This window comes from Microcebus murinus, chromosome 10, assembly GCF_040939455.1.
Source record: "Microcebus murinus isolate Inina chromosome 10, M.murinus_Inina_mat1.0, whole genome shotgun sequence".
NCBI classification, from domain to species: Eukaryota; Metazoa; Chordata; class Mammalia; order Primates; family Cheirogaleidae; genus Microcebus; species Microcebus murinus.
Window position 1 is genome coordinate 11,666,384 of NC_134113.1, and position 21,941 is coordinate 11,688,324.

General features: G+C 50.7%; 1 protein-coding gene and 1 long non-coding RNA gene across 3 annotated transcripts; both read left to right on the top strand.

The window, feature by feature from the left end:
- The first annotated feature begins 269 nt into the window (after positions 1-269).
- LOC142873336 (uncharacterized) lies at positions 270-5,540 on the top strand. Its single transcript, XR_012921379.1, has 2 exons — positions 270-2,440; positions 5,347-5,540. It is a non-coding gene; the product is annotated as an uncharacterized LOC142873336 (long non-coding RNA).
- A 3,476-nt stretch (positions 5,541-9,016) lies between these two features.
- Positions 9,017-21,590, top strand: LOC105883697 (apolipoprotein L2-like). 2 transcript variants are annotated; one of them, XM_020287758.2, is made up of 4 exons: positions 9,017-9,435; positions 16,824-16,934; positions 18,989-19,115; positions 19,987-21,590. In XM_020287758.2, exons 1-4 carry the CDS (start codon positions 9,270-9,272, stop codon positions 20,861-20,863), a joined length of 1,281 nt encoding a protein of 426 aa, XP_020143347.1. In that variant the 5' UTR covers positions 9,017-9,269; the 3' UTR covers positions 20,864-21,590. The 2 variants fall into 2 exon arrangements, with proteins under 2 accessions (XP_020143347.1, XP_012642543.2); XM_012787089.3 differs by having other exon boundaries at positions 9,018-9,435; positions 18,992-19,115; positions 19,987-21,589.
- Positions 21,591-21,941: the final 351 nt, after the last annotated feature.

Genomic DNA, 21,941 nt, shown 5'->3' on the forward strand with positions numbered 1-21,941 from the left:
CCAGGAGTTTGAGGTTGCTGTGAGCTAGGCTGACGCCACAGCACTCACTCTAGCCTGGGCAACAGAGTGAGACTCTGTCTCAACAAAAAAAAAAGATACAGATGAGAGGGGCCTTGCCCCGTGTCCTGGCTATAGGGACTTCTAACTTCTAATGCCCTCCCCAGGGTTTCGGAGCCTTCTCGGTTGGTCTGCGCGCGCGCGCGCACACGCACACACACACACACACACACACACACACCCAACCCCCCCAACCCCCCCACCCCCGCCAGTGGGGCTCAAGCCTGCCCCCTGCTGTTAGTGCTCTGAACACTGAGCCAGATGTGTGTTTTGGCCCCAGCCCGGCCATCCCACCCCAGGGGACACAGGGTTCCCCAGGCACAGCAGATCCCTGGGCAGAGGGGCATCTGTGCCACAACACAGACCAGGCCCTCTGTCGGCCCTGGGGTGCCACAGGGGTGGCATGCTCTCTCTGCCCCTCCCTCCTTCCTCTTTCCCATCTCTGCTCCCCCAGAGGCTCCTGAGAACCCTAAACTCCCCTGGTCCTGCCACACCGAGTCACTCAGACCGTGGGCTCTGCCCAGGTCACCTCACACTCCAGCCCAGGAGGAGTCCACCCCCTAGGCAGGTGGGCAGGGCGGGGCCAGGCTCTGTGATCTGGAAACTCGCTTTGGCTGCAGAAAAAAGCCATAGAAGCCAGGGGGAGGAAGGTGGGACGAGTCGTCAGACCAGGGCTGTCCTGGGAAGCCCAGGAGAAAGTCATAGCAGGTGTTGTGGCTCCCCAAAGCAGGAACTGGACGGTGGCATCCCTGGGACTGGCCTGTCGCTGGGTCATGCCTGGCCCTGAGCTGCACCCCCTCCCTGGCCCGGCCTGCCCTTCGCACTGCTCTCTGGCTGGGGGTGTCAGAGACCACGGATCCCTGATTCTGCCTGGCTGCTTTTGCCAGATAATTCCAAGTCTGGCTCCCAGACCGTGGTGAACATGAAGGCAACTGATTTCTATTTCGAGTTCTGGCTTTGGTCCCCTGGGCTGACGGAGGCCTCAGGTGAAATGCCCACAGGGGCTGCAGGGAGGGAAGCCAAGTGTTTAGAGAGAAAGGACAGGCCGGGTCTGCCTGGGGAACTTTGCTCCCTGATAACGGGATTGTGGAGCAAATAAAAAGGTTTCAGTTTCTTATAAATGTTTTTAAAAGCGCGACAGTGGAAATAGGTCTGGAGAGGTGAACACCGACAGGTTCCACACGCCCTGTAGTTTTTGAAAAATAATTTTTACACAGTAACCAGGTAATAGTTTGTAATTTTCCCCAAAAGGTGCCATGGATTTTCTGGATTGGCACCTGTAGGAGACATCAATAATTGTCCCCAAATTTTTATTCTCCCCTTTCTTTTTTTTAAACTTGTTTTTATTGTGTTGAAACAATAAAATTCCCCATTTTAACCATTTCCGTTCCTTTCCTCCTCCTCCTCCTTTTTTTTTTTTTTTAGAGACAGACACTCTGTTGCCCAGGCTGGAGTGGCATCTTCATAGCTCACTGCAGCCTTGAACTCTTGGGGTGAAGCGATCCTCCTGCCTCGGCCTCCTGGGCAGCTGGTACTACAAGTGCACATCACCACGTCGGGCTAAAATCTTAATTTATTGTAGAGACGGGGTCCCTTATGTTGCCCAGGCTGGTGTTGAACTCCTGACCTCAAGTGATCCTTCTGTCTCGGCCTCCCAAAGTGCTGGGACCACACGTGTGAGCCAGGGCGCCCGGCCCCCTCCTTTTTGATCACCGAAGCTGCCAAGTTCCAGCCGGGCACACGGCCTTCCACGGGCCTCAGAACTAAGTCCTGGCTGGTGGAAGGCGAGGGCGGTGAGGTGTGCTACTTCCAGGTGCTGTCTTTAGGGTAGACTCTTGTGCTCCGTGGCCTCCTTTGTCCTTCTTCGGGGCCGGGATGTCTGCACACGGGCCAGCTTCCCCGCGGACGAAAGCGCCTCCCAGGAGACACAGACCCGACTCGGGGTGGAGCTTTGGGCCCAAAGCCACCCACTTTCGAATTGCCTAGGGACTCGCACTTCAACTTCCGAATTCAATGCATCTGCTATGTCGTGGAGTGACTATGGTAACGTCTGTGGGCTCTTTGTGACAGCGGCTCAGTGTCAGTACCACCGCTGACACAAGGGCCTTCTCTCTAGGCTCCATCCCGCCCTTGACGTTGAGTCCTCGTACTCTTTCTGGACTCTGCCTTTCTGCCACCCCCTGTGGGTCGAACCCCGAGTGGGGGTCATGGTTTTGATGTTGACTTCTCCCAGGGTCCTGGCCCCCAGCCCCACCCCTCCAGGCGGGCCCATGAATGAGTGAGCACTTCAGACATCCAAGACTCGGTTTCCAGCCTCGCCCGGCTCACCTCCTACATCAGACGACCTCAAGGACCCCTCCCCTCCCGTGCCTCTGCCCACCCGGTAAGACTCACACTTCCCAGGAGGAGTAGGTGGAAAGAGATGGGAACAAAAAAGCCATGGCGGGGTGGGGCCGGGGCCCGGGAGAGGAGTTGGGACTAAGTGCTTCAACTGCTAAAAGGTACGAGGTTTCTTTTTGGAATGATGGGAATGTTCTAGAATTCCGTAGTGGTGATATTTGCACAACGTAGTGAATATACTAAAAACTACTTTAAAAGGGCGAATTTCGTTATGTGATGTATATCTCAATTGTTTTAAATTCTCGTAAATGAAAGAAACCAGGGAAAGAGAAACAGGGTCAGAGAGGGTGTCCTGAGAGAGGACAGGGAGGAGGTCATGGAGGGTCAGAGGAGGAAGGACAGGGCAGAGGGCAGGAAGCTGTGGCCAGGTCTCTTCCTGCAGAGAGCAGAGTGAGGCATGACAGGGGTGGGCCTGATGTCGCTGCTCCTGCAGGGGCCCTGCATCTGGGGCCCCCAGGGGACCCTGGAGTGTGGAGGGACACGGGGAGGGACTCCAAGTCCTGTTTCTCTCTAGGAGCTATGATTCCACAGCCACAAAAAGGAAAGAACTGGTGATATATGCAGCAACCTGGATGGATCTCAAGGGCATTATGCTGAGTGATTTTTTTTTTTTTTTTGAGATGGAGTCTTATTCTGTCTCCTGGGAAGAGTGCAGTGGTGTCATTATACTTCACTGGAGCCTCAAACTCCTGGGCTCAGGCGATCCTCCTGCCTCCCGGGTTACCTGGAACTCAGGCGTGTACTATCATGCCTGGCTAAGTTTTTCTATTTTTGGTAGAGACTGGGTCTCACTATTGCTCAAACTCCTGGTATCGAACTCCTGACCTCAAGTGATCCTCCCTTCTGGGCCTCCCAGGGTGCTGGGATTACAGGCATGAGCCACGGTGCTCAGCCTGAGTGAAATGTTTTAAAAACCAGTTTTGAAGGGTTACATACCCTATGATTTCATGGATAAAACATTGTCAAAACGACCTGATTACAGAGATGGAGAACAGATCAGTGGTTGCCAGGGCCTGAGGCAGGCACGAGAGAGTGGGACCATAAACAGCACCAGGGAGTCCCTTTGTGTGATAGAAACGTATATTGTGATTGTCATGATGCTTATGTGAATCTGTACGTGTCACAGAATGTCAAAGGACGGTCACAAACACATAAAAATGAGTGGGTGCGAGGACTAGTGGGAGTCCAGTAGGGTCTGCAGTGTGGCTCACTGCATTGTGCAGGTCGATTTCCTGGCGTGGGTCATGTCCCGCAGGTACTAAGATGCCACCACGGAGGAAACACTGGGTGAGGGGCGCATGGCATGAGCCACGGGGGGGTTCCTGGACTAGCTTTGCTGTAGGTTTACGGCTGAGCTGTTTTGCCCTGTGAGTCCATAATTGTGTTGTTTTAGAAAAGAGAGACAGGCCTGTGCTTCGAGTGCCGAATGGTGGTGGGGAGGATGGGCGGGAAGAGGAAGGCACACCGGGGCCAGCTTCGTGACCTTGGGAAGATGGCTGTGTTCTCTGACCTGTGCTCGTCTGCACGTGGGGGTGATAAGCACACCGGGCGAAGCTGGGGGTGTGCTGCAGAGACGAGGGGGGATGGCGCGGACACTGTGCTTCCCTGGTGCCCGCCACTCAGAGCACGTGCTCGGGAAATGTGGGTCCTTGTTTGGGAGCACCGACTATCTGCCAAGCATGGTCCCTACCTTGCGTCAGTTCATCCTCCCAGTAACACCGTCAGGCAAATGCTATCGTTGATTTAACTCTACAAGCGAGGAAACTGAGTCACAAACTGAAGAATGGGTGATGCTGAATTCGAGCAGGGCTGTCTGATGCCAAATACCAGCTGGTGGAAGACAGGTGGGATGTGCACAGCAACTTCTAGTGGTATTTGACCGTTGGCGACTCATCCTGAGCCAATTAAGGGAAGAATTAAGGAAGAAAATCACATTTTCAGAATGCTTGAGGGTTTCAGGATTTTTCTTCCTTTGGGGGAACCAGCATGGTCCACAAAACAAAACAAACCAAGATTCAAAAAGACCAGGATTGGCCAGGCGTGGTGGCTCACGCCTGTAATCCTAGCACTCTGGAAGGCCAAGGCGGGCGGATTGCTCCAGGTCAGGAGTTCGAAACCGGCCTGAGCAAGAGTGAGACCCCGTCTCTATTATAAATAGAAAGAAATTAATTGGCCAACTAATATATATAGAAAAAAATTAGCTGGGCATGGCAGCACATGCCTGTAGTCCCAGCTACTGGGGAGGCTGAGACAGGAGGATCGCTTGAGCCCAGGAGATTGAGGTTGCTGTGAGCTAGGCTGACGCCACAGCACTCACTGTAGCCTGTGCAACAAAGCGAGACTCTGTCTCAAAAAAAAAAAAAAAAAAAAAAAGACCAGGATAGAAGCCAATCTCTGCCTTTAGGGTAAGTTATTTTACCCTCTTGAACCTTCGTTTCCTGCTCTGGGAAACAGGAGTAGTAAATGTTTCCATGACAGGCTGTTGATGACGCATATATGATTACATGTATAAAAATGCTTTGCGAGTTGAAAGGGGTCAGGCACTGTTATTTTTCCCACAAAAGTTGGGCTTTTAAAGAATTTAAAAAATTTTTTAAATTGTGTTAAATTATGCATAACATAAAATTTTCCCATTTTTCCCATTTTTAAGTGTATATTTGATTGGCATTAAGTACATACACCTTGTTGTACAACCACTCCCACCATCACGCACAGAACTCTTCCCATGAACTGAAACTCTGTCTCCACTAAACATGAACTTCTCATTTTCGTCCCCCAGTCCCTGGCAACCACCTCTGTACCCCCTGTCTTCAGACATTTGGCCACCCTAAGTACCTCACATGAGGGGAATCCTACAGCATTTGTCCTTTGGTGACTGGCTTATTTCAGGTAGCGTGACGTGCTCAAGGTTCAGCCATGTTGGAGCGGTGTCAGGATTTCCCTCCTCTAAGGCTGAATGACGTTCCATTGTGTGCGTATGTCCTGTTTCGCTTATCCAGTCATCCAACCCTCCATGGACCCCTGGGTTGCTTCCACCTTTGGCTACTGTAAATAATGCTGCCGTGAACACGGGTGATCAAATATCTGTTTGTGTCCCTGTTTGCACTTCTCGTGGGCGTATACCCGGAAGTGGAATTGCTGGGTCATATGGTAATTCTACATTTAAGTTTCTGAGGAACTGCCATCCTGTTTCCCAAGGCAGCTCGGTGCTGTCACTAATGTTTTGAAAATCATGCTCTGGCACGTGATTCCAGACAAGCGTCTCCTTGGTCTCCTGCCTGCTGCGGGGAGGGGGCTAGAGGTTGGTGGTGCCGCTGGCGCCAGCTCCAGAGATCCTGGTGGTGTGGCTCCCACAGCCCCTGCCACCGCCACCTGCCGCTCCTCCCTGCGGCCCCTGAGGCTGCTAACGGTTACTTGTGACACCCTCAGTACTTAGCAGAGAGTCCTTTCAGCTTACCATTCTGCATCTACATCAACTACTCAGTTACCTATTTTAAACTGGAATCCAAAAGCCTCCCTGTTAACTCTGCAAATACGTCCAATTCTCTTAAACATATACGTGCATTAAAATTAAACACAGATTTGCCTTTGACTTCAACACAGAAATATTATAGGCTTGATTTTATTTGTCATCTTCTACTTAGCTCCAAACCTTCCTGAAGTTAACAAGGCCTTGTTATTCAAGGCCTGACTTTCCCACCCGAGGGCAAATGAACAGGATTGCCCGCGATGAAGCGGTGGCCAGGCTGTGGGTGGCCAGGCTATGAGTGGCCAGGCTGTGAGTGGCCAGGCTGTGGCTGCCCCTTCACCTTCCCATGAAGTCGCCAGGGGCTGTCCGGGTGGAATGCACTCCCTTCCCCTGTGCTGTGCAGTCCTAGGATGTCTGTCCCTGCCAGTGACTCTGATGACTTCAGTTCAAAGGAGGCACCTCCCTGCCTCCTCCGTGATCTCTAGAAAGAGGCAGAACAATGTGGAGGTGGGCCCCCTCTTCTGGACCCACAGCTCACAGTGCCCAGCATGGCTGAGCCAAGCACCCCTCTCCATGGGCCGGGCAGAGTTGGGGTGGGGAGGTGTCTGTGGGCCTTGACTGTGGACCCTTCCAGCTTCCACAAGGTGATGCTGGTGGTGTCACCGGACACCTTCTGAAGCAATTTCGGGATTACTTTCCCATGCAATAGAGATTGCATTCACAGTGGACTGAAGTTGTTTCTGGACCAAAGATTTTGGTCAAGACCCCAGCTCTGGGACTGCAGACATCCTGGCTGACTTTCCTTGTGATGCCTACGGTCAAGGTGAGCCCTGTTTCATAGTCACTAGAGCTTTAGATCTCCAAAGGCGATGGTCTCTGCTCATGTCCTTGGGTTAAGAGATAACAAATTCTTACCTCGATTTTAGTCTGTGGGCCCCATTCTGGTTGCTCCACCATGAGCTTGTGTTAAACGAGTCTATCATCATCCTAAAATAACCACAGAGATTACTTCTCCAAAGATAACGAGTTTATTCTGGAATAAGCAGAAGCATTTGCAAATCCAGGAATACACATGCCATGGTCCCCTGGGTGGGCCATGGGAGTACCTGGGAGGTAAAGGGAAGCAGAGGTTATTAAAGGCAAAATCAGGAGGATTACATAAGTTGCTTTCAATCATGATCCTTGGTCACAAGAATTAATAACATGGTGGGATCAGCCCAAGGTTGGACAGGTGTAATAGAGGGAATGGCTTGGAAAAAGCGGCAAGAATATTTTTGTCTCTTTAAAACATCCTCCACACCTTCTGGAGAATATAAACCTGCATCCCTGCCTCAGGCCAGTAGTTGGGAAGAGCAGGGTCAGTCTTTTGTTCTTTGTGCTACAGGAGATGGCTCAGCTCAGACTTGGAAGAGTGAAGTCCTGAGTGGAGGCCACGAGATTGTCTTCAGTGGAGACGGAACAATTAGGATCATCAACTGCAGTTGAACAGCAATTGCCTGAAGCTGAGAACCCACCCTTTAAAAGTTCTGTATTTATGCTTCTTATTAGAACAATGGCATTTTTCAGAAGGAGTCTCCATCCTCCTCCTTTGCCAGCAAAGTAATAAACTTCTCTTTCCTTCCCCTCAAACCATTTGTTCTTGTTCTTCTGATGAAGCCTCTAGAGAAATGCTGAGCATTTGGTAACACACAAAGTAGCGGGGCAGATGCCTTGGTAGAGGTGGCCTTTGTGCGAGGTTGTGACTCTTTCTTTGTGCATGCCTGTGGTTTGGTGGAACGTCTTGGAATAGTTCCTATTATCAGGTAAATCTTGCATGAGGGCCCGCCCTTCCTGACCTCCTGGCTCTATTAATAGTTTGGTTTTGACATAAGTGATTCCATATTAAAACTGACAACTTGCACGCTATGAGTGTTTGGAATCCATTCTGCATTCTTATCAGAGAATCCTATCTCTGCATGGCCACAGCAACTATGGGCACTCAATTCCTGCTCATGTCCCTGGGTTAAGAGATAACAAATTCTTACCTCGATTTTAGTCTGCGGGCCCCATTCTGGTTGCTCCGCCATGAGCTTGTGTTAAACAAGTCCATCATCATCCTAAAGTAACCATAAAGAGCGATTCTCCAAAGACAACAAGTTTATTCTGGAATGAGCAGAAGCATTTGCAAATCCAGGAATACACGTGCCATGGTCCCCTGGGCAGTACCCAGGGTACCACGGGTTCTGCATCTTACAGGGGTTTTGTCTGGCTGTCAAGCTAAAGTTATGCTAGGAAAAGGGAGAAGAATTGGGTGAAGGGGAGATACGAACTAAAATAAAACCCTAAGCACAGAATTCCCTTCCCCCCACCGACTGAATGGACCCCCCCTACCTTGGCCAAGGGAAGGGGACCCCAGAAAAACCTTAAACTCAGTTCCTGGCCACGAAGCGAGGGGAGGTCAGATATACCTCAGACAATATGATGCTTAAGTTGTTATTATTTTTTTTTGAGACAGAGTCTCACTCTGTTGTCCAGGCTAGAGTGAGTGCTGTGGCATCAGCCTAGCTCACAGCAACCTCAAACTCCTGGGCTCAAGCGATCCTTCTGCCTCAGCCTCCCGAGTAGCTGGGACTACAGGCATGCGCCACCATGCCCAGCTAATTTTTTTTATATAGTTTTAGTTGGTCAATTAATTTCTTTCTATTTTTAGTAGAGACAGGGTCTTGCTCTTGCTCAGGCTGGTTTCCACTCCTGACCTCGAGCGATCCTCTCACTTTGGCCTCCCAGAGTGCTAGGATTACAGGCCTGAGCCACCACTTGCCACTTGGTGGCAAGTGTTCCTGAAGACCGCAGTAGACCCCCGACCCTGGGGCTGTCGGGCAGGTGGGTGAGGATGAGAAGGAGCTGGCCGGGCGAGGTGGCTCACGCTTGTAATCCTAGCACTCTGGGAAGCCGAGGAGGGTGGATTGCTCCAGGTCAGGAGTTCGAAACCAGCCTGAGCAAGAGCGAGACCCCGTCTCTACTATAAATAGAAAGAAATTAATTGGCCAACTAATATATATAGAAAAAAATATTAGCCGGGCATGGTGGTGCATGCCTGTAGTCCCAGCTACTGAGGAGGCCGGGGCAGGAGGATCGCTTGAGCCCAGGAGTTGGAGGTTGCTGTGAGCTAGGCTGACGCCACGGCACTCACTCTAGCCTGGGCAACGAAGTGAGACTCTTCCTCAAAAAAGAAAACAAAAAAAGGTGAGAAGGAGCTAACACGTCAAGCCTGGGACTGCTCCTCCAAGTGGGTCAGCAAGGAGGGTGGCACCGGACCAAGGGTGTTGTAAGCAAACAGTGTGCTTGGCGTGTCTGTTTGATCATGACCTTTGAGAAGTTTCGACTTTCAGTTTCCCTTTCCAGTCCCCAGGTATATCTGGGAGCCCAGAGCTGTGCCTGGTTATTGTGCAGATGCACAGCTGGTGGCGGATCCGTACAGCTGGGAGCAGCTGGGTCCTGTTCACTCTCAGCCGGGAGAGGATTCCTTGGTAAGTAGGGGACGGATGACCTCCCCCACCTCCTCATCCTCACAGCAACGCTGTAACAGAAGGATTATCGTCCCACTATCTGGGTGAGCTCAGAGAGGTTAGGCCCAGGTCACTCAGTGAAGCGGTGCAAGAGCCTGGATTTGCACCCAGGTTTGTGTCTGACTGCTCCTCGCCCTGCACCCCTAGACGGTAAAGAGGGTGGGGGAAGCTGCGTAGATGGGTTCACAAAGCTCCCCCAAGTCAGCCCCGCTTTCAGACTGCCTGAGACGCGCCCAGGTGACTCCAGAAGGAAGGTGGATGTTGGCAGTTTCCATCTCTTTGGGAAATTTGGGGGAAACAAAGGAGGTGGAGGAGGAGAGGTGACCCGGCGCCCAGCCATTCCTCCTTGTGTCCTGGTCACCCTAAGGCTGGCCCTAGGGAGTTGCTGCGGAGGCCTGATGGGGGAAAAGGATTTCTTTTGAGACCCAGGGAGCCCAGAGGTTGTCTCCCCCACCCTGTCTCTGAGCACCTGCTCTGTGCCAGGCCCTGCAGGGAGACGGAGGCCCTGGGAGGGGAGTGACTTGCCCAGGGTCCCGTGACTGGAGGCTGAGCAGGTAGGTCCAAGACTCTGGCTTCCTGGCCCTCTGTTCCAGCCTCTGGGGCCATGGGAGAAGAAGGGCTGTGCTGCACGTCCCAAGTGGGAAAGGTGGCCCAGACAGGGCCCACGCAGGTGCACGTTGCAGAATGCTGTCTGAGCACAGTCCCGGCTTTGTGGTCACAGATAAAAAGGCAAAGTGCGGACGTGTGAATGTGGCTGTGGGAGTGTGGGCTTGGCCCTCTGTGCTTGGGCTGTGATTGGGGGATTTGCAGGAGGGTCTAAGGAAGCACAGCCCAGCCCAGATTGGGGGCTGCAGAGGGCGGGGCAGGCCCCTGTGCGGATGACAACAAACCTTACCTTCAGACGGGGAAGGCCGGACGAGGATCCAGCTGTCGTGGGCAAGGCGGTAGCAGCCGTTCAGCCTGTGCAGTCAGGAGAGCGAGTGCTTGGCGTGTTGTGGGTGGCACACAGACCTTCTTTTTGTCTGTGTTAGACACAGTTATGAAGTGGCCTTGCTCCGTCTCATTTCATCACGGTCTCAGAGTCACCCAGTTGGAGGTTGACATTGTGTGAGGTTATTTACGTCCATAGGAGAATAACGTGGCCTGACGGAGAGTCCAGGCCGGCTCCAGATGTCAGCAGCTGCTCTCTTCTTCCTCAATACGGTATAAAGGCACATAAATAAATAGAAGGAAAAATACATACAACATGATATGTATAAAACAATTTATATATACATATGTATATATAAAGACTTCTCTTGGATGGGCGAGGTGGCTCACGCCTGTAATCCTAGCACTCTGGGAGGCCAAGGCGGGCGGATTGCTCGAGGTCAGGAGTTCGAAACCAGCCTGAGCAAGAGCGAGACCCCGTCTCTACTATAAATAGAAAGAAATTAATTGGCCAACTAATATATATAGAAAAAATTAGCCGGGCATGGTGGTGCATGCCTGTAGTCCAAGCTACTCAGGAGGCTGAGGCAGTAGGATTGCTTGAGCCCAGGAGTTTGAGGTTGCTGTGAGCTAGGCTGACGCCACGGCACTCACTCTGGCCTGGGCAACAAAGCGAGACTCTGTCTCAAAAAAAAAAAAAAGACTTCTCCTCTTACTAAAATCAATTAACAATTAAAAATTTCCTAGTATAATAACTCTTCTTTGCATTATAACTACCTTTTTTTTTAAGCCTTTTTTGGTATACTTTTAAATCAGGCCTGGCGTGGTGGCTCACGCCTGTCATCCTAGCACTCTGGGAGGCCAAGGCGGGTGGATTGCTTGAGGTCAGGAGTTCAAAACCAGCCTGAGCAAGAGTGAGATCCCGTCACTACTATAAATAGAAAGAAATTTATTGGCTAACTAATATATATACAAAAAATAAGCCGGGCATGGTGGCACATGCCTGTAGTCCTAGCTACTTGGGAGGCTGAGGCAGCAGGATTGCTTCAGCCCAGGAGTTTGAGGTTGCTGTGAGCTAGGCTGACGCCACGGCACTCACTGTAGCCTGTGCAACAAAGCGAGACCCTGTCTCAAAAATAAATAAATAAATAGTTCTCTTTTGAATATTATTATGACCTCACGGCCTTTGACAGACTCAACTTGGCCCCATGAAACACGATCAGAATAATTACCACGAATTATTACTGTCTGCATGCTCAGGACCGGCTGGTGGGCGTCTGTCCAGCACTGCCGCCAGCATCTGGGGAAGCACCTTGCTTTGCGGGGCAGCAGGTGTCACAGGCCAGCGAGACTCAGATGCCCCCATGGGGTCTTGGCTCCACCGAGTGGAGAGTAAGCTCCCAGGTGGGTGGCAAGCTGCTGCTAGAATATATATCTGTTCGAGGTGAGAGCTCACCCTGATTACTCTAGTTTAACATATTATGTCACCACTACTTTTCTTAGATAACTTGGTGTCACCAGCCACTATGGTTTCTCCTAAACTGACATTTGCACATCAGCAGTCAGGATTATTGCTTACTGGCACTTGCTCCAACTGTTTGCATCATCTTTACGGTGGTGGCGACAGAAACCAACCTGTTGTCGTGTTAGCAGTTACCGGTTACTATAGAGTGACTTCTATTTTGTCAAAATTGTAAAAACTAAAGTAATAAGTGCACATGGCTAAGATAAATCAATTAGTACAGAGGACTCTGCTCAACCCCTTCCCAACTGAAAGCAATTGGTTTTAATTTTTAGCTTTTTCTTTAGGTAGTAAATCAATATCTTTAAATAATATTCTTTAAAGCTAATGCATTTTTCTTTTTCTTGATTTTGAAATTGAGATATTATTTATTTACTTCCTCTTAGGATAGGTAATGATCTCACTTATCAATATTTTTGCACTTCCTTGAACTCCCTGCCCCAGCTTCTCCTAATACTATGTCACTAGGTTGGTATCCTCTTTTAGAAACTTGGTAGCTGTGAGTAATTGACGTACAACTTGTTTCTTACGCCTGGGCTGTAGCCAGTATTTCTTGACTTCCCACTTCATGAGGTGGGGATATTACCTCTCCTTCCTTCAGGGCTTCCCCTCCCACCATCTCCCACTGTGCTCTCAGTTCTGTACCAATCAGTAGCAAGTACATTTAGTTCTCATGTGTAAATGTTCCGTTTTGCTCTAAAATTTAAACAAGAGCATTTATGCTCTTTTTCTTTTTTTGAGACAGAGTCTCGCTTTGTTGCCTCGGCTAGAGTGAGTGCCATGGCATCAGCCTAGCTCACAGCAACCTCAAACTCCTGGGCTCAAGCGATCCTATTGCCTCAGCCTCCCGAGTAGCTGGGACTACAGGCAGGCGCCACCATGCCCGGCTAAGTTTTTCTATATATATATTAGTTGGCTAATAAATTTCTATATTTATAGTAGAGACGGGGTCTCACTCTTGCTCAGGCTGGTTTCGAACTCCTGACCTCCAGCGATCCGCCCGCCTTGGCCTCCCAGAGTGCTAGGATTACAGGCGTGAGTCACCACGCCCCGCCAAGCATTTATGCTTTTGTGGTGTTTTAACATTGTTTACGATATGATTGTACACACTTTCTTACACAGCTTTAGCATTTCCTGATGCTTCCAATCTCCTTTGGCTTTTTGTTTGCCTCTCCCACTGTTTGCCTTCACCCTTTCCTCAGTTTCTTTCAAATTGTGGATCATAAAAGGTATTAGATCAAGTCCCCTTTCGCCACAGCACTCTCCATGTCCTGTTCCGTCCCAGAGTGTTACTCTCCCGTCCTGCTGCCTCCCGACTGTGGTCCTGGGATCCTGTTCTGTCTGGGCGCATTTTCCTGATTCCTGGGTCCCACGGCCTTTTCTGTCTGGGTTATCCCCCCCCACCCTGTGGACACACACACTCACACTCACACACTCACACACACTCTCTCTCTCATCCTTCCTTGTCCCCTTGTAGCTCCTTCTGAGGCAACATTCTAGGAAATGATTGTGTGTGGAACCTTTCCTCTTCCCCATTTAGCTCCGAGTCTTCTGTCACCTTTTTATTTTATTTTCTGGGAGCTTCCTTGATTTCTTTTCCAGCCTCTGTCTTGAGATTTTTTTTTCTGTCACCTTTTCATTCTCAGGATCTTTTTTCTCCCATTATTTTCCCCCTTTTTCAGTGCATCTTGTTCTTATTTCAAGAATAAAGTGTTTTTTGGTTGGGCGCGGTGGCTCACACCTGTAATTCTAGCACTCTGGGAGGCTGAGGCGGGCGGATTGCTCGAGGTCAGGAGTTCGAGACCAGCCTGAGCAAGAGCGAGACCCCCGTCTCTACAAAAAAAAAAAAAAAAATGGAAAGAAATTAATTGGCCAACTAAAAATATATAGAAAAAATTAGCCGGGCATGGTGGTGCATGCCTGTAGTCCCAGCTACTCAGGAGGCTGAGGCAGGAGGATTGCTTGAGCCCGGGAGTTTGAGGTTGCTGTGAGCTGGGCTGACGTCATGGCACTCTAGCCCGGGCTACAGAGTGAGACTCTGTCTCAAAAAAAGAAAAAAAAGGAATAAAATGTTTTTTAATCTCTCTGAGGACACAGGTTCGAGCTTTTAAAAATTATTTTCTATTTTCAAACTTATTCCTTTCTTCTTAGGTCATTTCTGTCTCTCCGGGTCCCTTTCCATGCTGAGGTCCTTGTCACGTGTCTGCCCCTGCACTGCCCACGCACTCGAGAGGCGGGGCAGGTCCCCTGCCAGGCTTCCCTGCGGGGTGTGGCATTTAGGGTGTGGCCCCTAAATGCCACAACACGAAGATACTCTTCTGGGTCCTTCCGTTCAGTCATGAGCCCGCTGATGTATTTCCGTCTGGTGGAGACTCAAGGCTGCCATGAATACCGTTCGGGGTGTGGGGCTGGCACACTCATCCTGCTTCTACCCGCACGTCTTCCTGTCCTCTGCGGTCTGCTCCTCTAGCCTCCGCCTAGCAGACCACTTTCCCTGGCTATGTGCCCTCTGGGCGCTTCTGTGGATGGCAGCACCCTCCACTGCTGTTTACTCAGTCACCACGTCCCATCCAGGGTGTCTTCCAGACACCTGCTGAAGTCTCTGCCCCCCTGTGGGGCCCCTTCCATTCATCCTTGGCGGCAGAGCAGCGTGGGTTCCTGGGTCCATCTAGCTGGGTTCAAACCCAGTCTTTGCCCCTTACTAGATTTCTGACGTTGGGCAAGGCAGGTAACGCCTGTGTCTCAGTTTCCTTATCTGAAAACAGGCATACAAATGGCACACAGCTCAAAGGTTATGGGAAGAATAGGTGAGTTATCATTTATGAGGTCTTAGTGCAATTGTTAGCCAGTATTATCAACAGCTGTCATTATGCCTGTATGTGCCTTGCTGATCATTTTAGTCAGGTCTCCAGAGGGGTGTTCGATATATGCTCTTTGCCTTCTTAAAACAGTGTTTAAACATCATCAATATTTTTTTTCTTTCCTCGTTTCCCAAGGCAAAATAATCACAAGCAGAACTTGAAGAAAATTTCTCTATGTAAAGATCTGGCTTTTCTTTTCTCCTTTCTTTTTTTAAAAGAAAAACTACTGAGACTTGGTAAGACAAAGCATAGACACACTCATACACTGCTAGTGGGAACGTACGTTGGTAATTTTTTTGTGTTATGGTATGGTTGTAGGTATGGAAACTTTTTTAAATGTTGATACCCTCTGACTTAGTCATTCTACTTCTAGAAATATCTTAAGGAATAAAAATCTCAAATGTAGGCAAAGTTTTATGCAAGGAGAATGTTATCTGTACCATGAGTCACATAAAGAATTACAAGGTATGGTGCAGTGGCTCACACCTGCAATCCTAGCGCTTTGGGAAGCCGAGGTGGGTGGATCATTTGAGGCCAGGAATTTGAAACCAGGCCCAGCAACTTAGTGAGACTCTATTTGTGCAAAAAATAAATTTAAAAATTAGCCAGGAATGGTGGTGTGTATCTGTAGTCCCAGCTAATCAGGAGGCTGAGGCAGAAGGATCACTTAAGCCCAGGAGTTTGAGGTTGCTGTGAGCTATGGTGGTGCCGCTGCACTCCATCCTGGGCAACAGGATGGAGTGCAGTGCTAGAAACACACAGAGCTAGACAGAGCTAGAAACTGTCTCAGGAAAAAAAAAAAAAAGAAAGAAACAACGAAGAAGAATTAGAAACAGCCTAAGGTTTAGCAGCTAGAGAAGAAGAACAGAGGAGACTGGGCAGCTCCAGGAGGGCCGCAGCAGGGCCGGGCCGCTGTCTGGCAGGATGCAGGCCCTGGTGGGATGGCCCACCTCGGGGAAGCAAGGAGAGGGCGGCTCCCCAGCCCAGCACGTGTGAACTCACCACGACAGAGACGTGCGCACAGGGTGCAAGACATCGTTTTGAACTGAGAAGAGTCATTTATGATAAACATATATACATGAATAAGTATTTTTTTTTTTTTTTTTTTTGAGACAGAGTCTCGCTTTGTTGCCCAGGCTAGAATGAGTGCCATGGCATCAGCCTAGCTCACAGCAACCTCAAACTCCTGGGCTCAAGCGATCCTTCTGCCTCAGCCTCCCAAGTGGCTGGGACTACAGGCATGCGCCACCATGCCCAGCTAATTTTTTCTATATATATTATTTGGCCAATTAATTTCTTTCTATTTATAGTAGAGACGGGGTCTCGCTCTTGCTCAGGCTGGTTTCGAACTCCTGACCTCGAGCAATCCGCCCGCCTCGGCCTCCCAGAGAGCTAGGATTACAGGCGTGAGCCACCGCGCCCAGCCTGAATAAGTATTTTTTATATTTGAGGGAGTAGAGCGTAGTCGTTGCAGAAAGAATTGGGTTAAGTCCCGACTCTAGCATTATTGCGAAAACGCAAGAAAGTTACCCAACTTCTGGGGTTCTTTCTGCTTTAGAATAGGAGCCACAGTTGTGCCCATGTCGCGGAGTGTGCGTGATCATGTAATGAGGGGCACGCACGGAGCCCTGCCCATCAGGGACACTCCAGACATGTTAGCCACTGTCCACAGGTAAACGCAAAGCTTCCCTAGCCCAGGTAATTACCAGAACATTCCTTCCTGTCTTTGCTTCTGTGTTTAGATTCTGTTGTTTCTATAATTATCAGGTGGCTGTCTCCTCTTCTTTCGTCTCCTTGTACCCAGCGGGACAAAGGACTCTGCCTTGGCATGGGGTGCGGGCAGAGGGAGCTGGACTGAGGTCACCGTCTTTAAACAGCAGCTGGCAGAGCCAGGAGACGGGGCAGCACGCTGGGTTAAGTCTGCTCCGGCGCTTGCTGCCACCGCACAGGGAGTTGCTGAAGTCCTGGCCCCTCGCCCTCCCTCCCGCCTCGGCTGCCTCACGTGCCATCCCACGATTTCTTTTCTCTTCCCCAAGGGAGAGGCAAAAGCGCCCAGCCTGGACGCAGACTGCGAGCTGTAAGGACGCCTCCCAGAGATACCGTTGCTGGTGGCACCATGACCTCCGGAGCCCGAGGGGCCGGCCCAGGTAGTCACTCTTCCTCTCTCTGGCTGGCTCCTGCTCGCCACCTAGAGTGGAGGCTGCACCTCCAAGGCTGCGTTAACCTGCAGAGGAATCCAGGGCTGGCAAGGAGGTTGCGGAGCAGGGCCCGAGCCCCAAGACAGACCAGGTGGCGTCTCCCCACCCAGGCGTCTGAGGGGCGTCTCTGTCCTGGCCCTCTCCTCGGGGTAGCCCAGGTCTCGCTTCCTTCCTGCCCCTGCCAGAAGTGGGGGACAGCCGGGGAGGGCAGTGGGGAAGGCAACCTGGGGACAAGAGGCGAGGGGTGGTGGGTAGAGCAGGTAGACCAGCAACCCTGACCTCTCGCCTCCCTGACTGCGCTGCTCCGGCTGACCCTGGAGCGTCACCCACGGAGTGCGTCCCTCCAGCTCTTGTCCTGAGGCCAGCCCACCTGCTCGGAGTGGCTCAGAGGGGATAGTGACTCAGATTCCCCCTGAATTGTACCCCGGTCTGCCCTTGACACATCCTATCTGTGTCACCTGGAGCTCCCCACCTTACCTGTAACATGAAACTAACATTTCCCGAGTTGTCCTAAGGATCAAACATAACATGTGTACATGGCCTGACCAGGGCCTGCCACACAGTACATCCCCCTAGGTGTTGGTTCTCATCCCCTCTACCTGGAACCTGTTCAGGCAGGTGGGCCCTCCCCTGTGGGGAGGTAAGCTGCTGCTTACCAGGTGTGACTGCCTCAGACACAGACCGACTCTAATGATATCAAATGCCCCTCCTAAGAGAAAAATCTAAGGCACAGTAAAATTTTAAAGAGTTTATTTAAGCAAGAAGCAATTCATGAATTGGGAAGCAGCAAACGGAAAGATGCTTAGTGCTGCAGTGACGGGCACAGCAGGCCGGTGTTTAGGGGCGAGTATGGAAGTAGAATAAGGAAATTATGTGATCGGTTGCAGGCACTAAATCGCCTTTCTGGGCTTACCTTGTTGGAAAGTTCCTAGTCATGTAGCCCTATGGTAGTTGGCTGCCCATGATCGGCTGAGGTTAAGTTTCGTTCTTTACGTAGGCATTCAACAGAAATGCCTCAAGTTAAATTTCGCATATGTTTCGGGTTTAAGCTATTTTGAAATTCCAATTGGTTTCATTTGGCCAGGAATTTTTCACCCTGGTCTTCATTTGAATTTGCTGTAACGCCCTGCAGACTCCCCTCGCCCCATCAGTAGATACGCAGAGTCGTGCTCCAGGCTCCCTCCTTCCAAGCCTTGGTGTCCCTCCTGCTTTTAGTGAAGAAGGAAAAAGAAAAACCGAATCAGGCCGGGCGCGGTGGCTCACGCCTGTAATCCTAGCTCTCTGGGAGGCCGAGGCGGGCGGATTGCTCAAGGTCAGGAGTTCAAAACCAGCCTGAGCAAGAGCGAGACCCCGTCTCTACTATAAATAGAAAGAAATTAATTGGCCAACTGATATATATATAAAAAAAAATTAGCCGGGCATGGTGGCACATGCCTGTAGTCCCAGCTACTCGGGAGGCTGAGGCAGGAGGATCGCTTGAGCCAGGAGTTTGAGGTTGCTGTGAGCTAGGCTGACGCCACGGCACTCACTCTAGCCTGGACAACAAAGCGAGACTCTGTCTCAAAAAAAAAAAAATAAAAAAAGAAAAACCGAATCAAACCTCCAGCCACCATCATCAATGCTGAGTTCATTTCCCTAAGTCCTGGTTCCTTGGGACTGTCTTCCTTTCCCTGAATTGCCATGGCAACCAAGCCACATCTTGGGATGGGTTGGGGACAGGATGGGCTGGGGAAGAGGGATTGAGAGGTTTTGTGTCTCTTCCTTTCCTTGCCGTGGGACCCAGTCCTGTAGGATTATGTCAGTTTCTTCCTTGATGGCCCGACCCCGAATACGGTGCTAGGGGTCAGGGCTTGAACCTACGAGATTCGGGGGAGCACGGTTCAGTGTCCAGCACGGGCGACCCCACACAAGCGCTCCGCACGAGACCTGCTCAGGATGGTTAACATGTAGCCACCTCATGTTCAGTGCCATTTATGGCCTACCCCACCTGTTTTCTTTCCAAGCAGAGAGCAACAGCTTTATTGAGGATGTCATTGAGTTTTTCCGGGGCACAGTGTGCAGAGAATATCATCTCCTGCTGACAGATGATGAAGCCTGGGAGGGACTCATGGCCAAGGTGAATTTGTCCAGGTAACGTCCATGGGGTACTTCCATGTCATGCCTCAGAAATGCCACCTGCATCTCCCTGTTGGGCTAGTTTCCTCCTAGCAGGTGCACCTCCTCCAAGCAGCCTTCTGTGCCTGTGGCTAAGGACACCCTCTTCTTTTTTTTTTTTTTTTTGAGTCAGAGTCTCACTGTGTTGCCCAGGCTAGAGTGCCATGGCATCAGCCTAGCTCACAGCAACCTCAAACTCCTGGGCTCAAGCAAGCCTACTGCCTCAGCCTCCCGAGTAGCTGGGACTACAGGCATTCGCCACCATGCCCGGCTAATTTTTTTTCTATATCTTTTTGGTTGTCCAGCTAATTTTCTTTCTATTTTTAGTAGAGATGGGGTCTTGCTCAGGCTGGTCTCAAACTCCTGAGCTCAAACAATCCACCCGTCTCGGCCTCCCAGAGTGCTAGGATTACAAGTGCGAGCCACCATGCCTGGCCCATATAGATGGTTCTTAAAGTCTCTTGAGTCTTTACCAGGTTGCATAAAATTGCACATGGCCTTGGTGTGCACACATGTGAAGCTCTGGAGTTTCCACTCTGCAAATACTCGGGTAGCGATGGTGTTGCCCTGCCCTTGAGTGAGAAGGCATCTTTAGCAAATACCTACCACTAAAGAGCATCTTAAGATGACTTTTACGTATTTATTCTTCTATTGAATAAGTAATACAGAGCATCTATGTTGTGCAAAAGGTGTTTAACGTTTAAACAGAAATTCTTCGCATCTGTAAAATTTGTTTCCATATGATTTATAGTAAAAGCTCTGTGATTTAAGCAGGATAGATCGTATTTAACCCACATTATAGATAAGAAAGCTGTCTTTTTAAATCACTTGACGCTTATTGTCACAGGGATGAGGCGGATGCACTCCGTGAAGCTCTGAACAATCTTGCAGCAGACACGACCACAGAGGACAAAGACATGCTCCACAAAGACCCGCAGGAGAAGGAGAGCTTCGGGAACAAGCTTCCTCAGGTCAAAGCGGTGCTTGAGGAGCACATAAGAAAGCTCCACGCCCTTGCAGATGAGGTTGACAAGGTCCACAGGGACTGCACCATCTCCCATGTGGTGGCCAGCTCCACCGGCATTGCCTCAGGCATCCTGGGCATCCTTGGCCTGGCTCTGGCACCTGTGACAGCAGGGGTCAGTCTGGGACTCTCGGCAACTGGGTTGGGGCTGGGAGCGGCGGCCGCTTTGACCAGTGTTTCCACCCACTTCGTGGAACACGCAAACGTGTTGTCAGCAAAAGGCCAAGCCAGCAGCCTGTTGTCAACCAAGGTGAACGTGGCAGAGGTGGGGAAGGAGGCTGAGCAACTGAACATGGCCAAAGTAATTTCCTTGATCAGGAATTGTTACCAAGACATAGAAAGCTTTAGAAAGACCATCAATGCCATCCAGTTAGCCAAAGCCAAGCCTCACTTAGTAGCCGGTGCCAAGCGCCTCATGAGCACTGAGACGAGCCGGGCCAAAGGCAGTGAGCGCGCGCGGAAAGCTTTTGCAGGCACAGCTCTCTCGATGACCACAGAAGACAGGATCATGGGCTCAGCCACTGCACTTCAAGCTATTCTGAAGGAAATGTTCAGCCTTGTGGAAAAGTCGAAGCACTTGCAGGAGGGAGCAAAGGCAGAGCTGGCTGCAGAGCTGAGGCGGCAGGCCGGGGCACTGGAGAAGCGGCTGGAGCAGCTCACCCAGCTCGATGAGACTCTGCAGCGGGGCCGGGCCCGGTGACCCTCCAGAGCAGTGCCGAGGTCAGAGGACGTGTGCTGGGCAAAGGCGTGGACTAAATGCGACACTTTGTTGGAGGGAGAAGGAGGGTGAGACAAGCCCTGGGAACCGGGTTGGGTGTTAAGGAGTCTGGCATTTGTGGAGCTGAGCACCGCAAGGCCGCGTCAATGCAGATGGCAGGGGGGCCAAGGGGAAGGCAGGAACGCCGCAGCCTGGGCTACGGGGAGAGAGGGCACTCGGGAGGGCGGGGAATGGGAAGAAGTCATCCATTGTGGGCTAAAGAGAATATTGTGGGGTGAATAGAGGGGGAGGAGTGCAGGAACGAGCCATGAGAAGCCAGGAAAACCAGAGAATTGGAAATGGGAGAAAGCCAAGGCGAATTGTTGGAATCAGAAGAAACAGCAGCTCCACTAATGATCTTCCCTGTGGTTTGACGTCCCAGCAAGAATGAGTCTTTTGGTGGGAGGGGCAGGAGGGGATGGGTAAATTAACGGCTACAATGTACAGGATCTGGGGCACAGGCACACTTATAACTTTGAATCAAATTGTACAAAAGCAATTTATGTAGCCAAAGCGTTTGTACCCCTGTAATATTCTGAAATAATAATAAAAAAAAGAGAACGAGTCTTTCCCGGTGATGGTCTCTAGCCCTGTCTTCCCAGTATCAGCTCGCCTTTGTCTTCCACTGGTATGTCTCAGTCAGGCAGCAGCTTCTTGATGGTGGTTATGATGGTGACGGTGGTGACGCTGGTGGTGATGGCGGTGATGGTACTGGTGGTGGGAGGGCAACAGAGTTGGTAGAGGACTTGGCAAGTGACTGGCCCTCTTTGGGGCCAGGGTATAAGCAGGGACTAATGAAGTTCCAGTAAAATTCTAAATGCTATGTTGGATTGCGGTTGATTTGGAAAAAGAAAAGTGAAACGAGATGCCAGGAAGAGCTGAAGCAACCTTGTGGTGTGTTGAGGAGATTAACCAGCTTGGGATCAAAGACAAAACCTCCCTGAGCCTCAGTTTCCTCATCACTTGGTGAGGAGGGTGCTGGACAAGATATGTCACATCCATCTCTCTCTTTCTGTCTTGT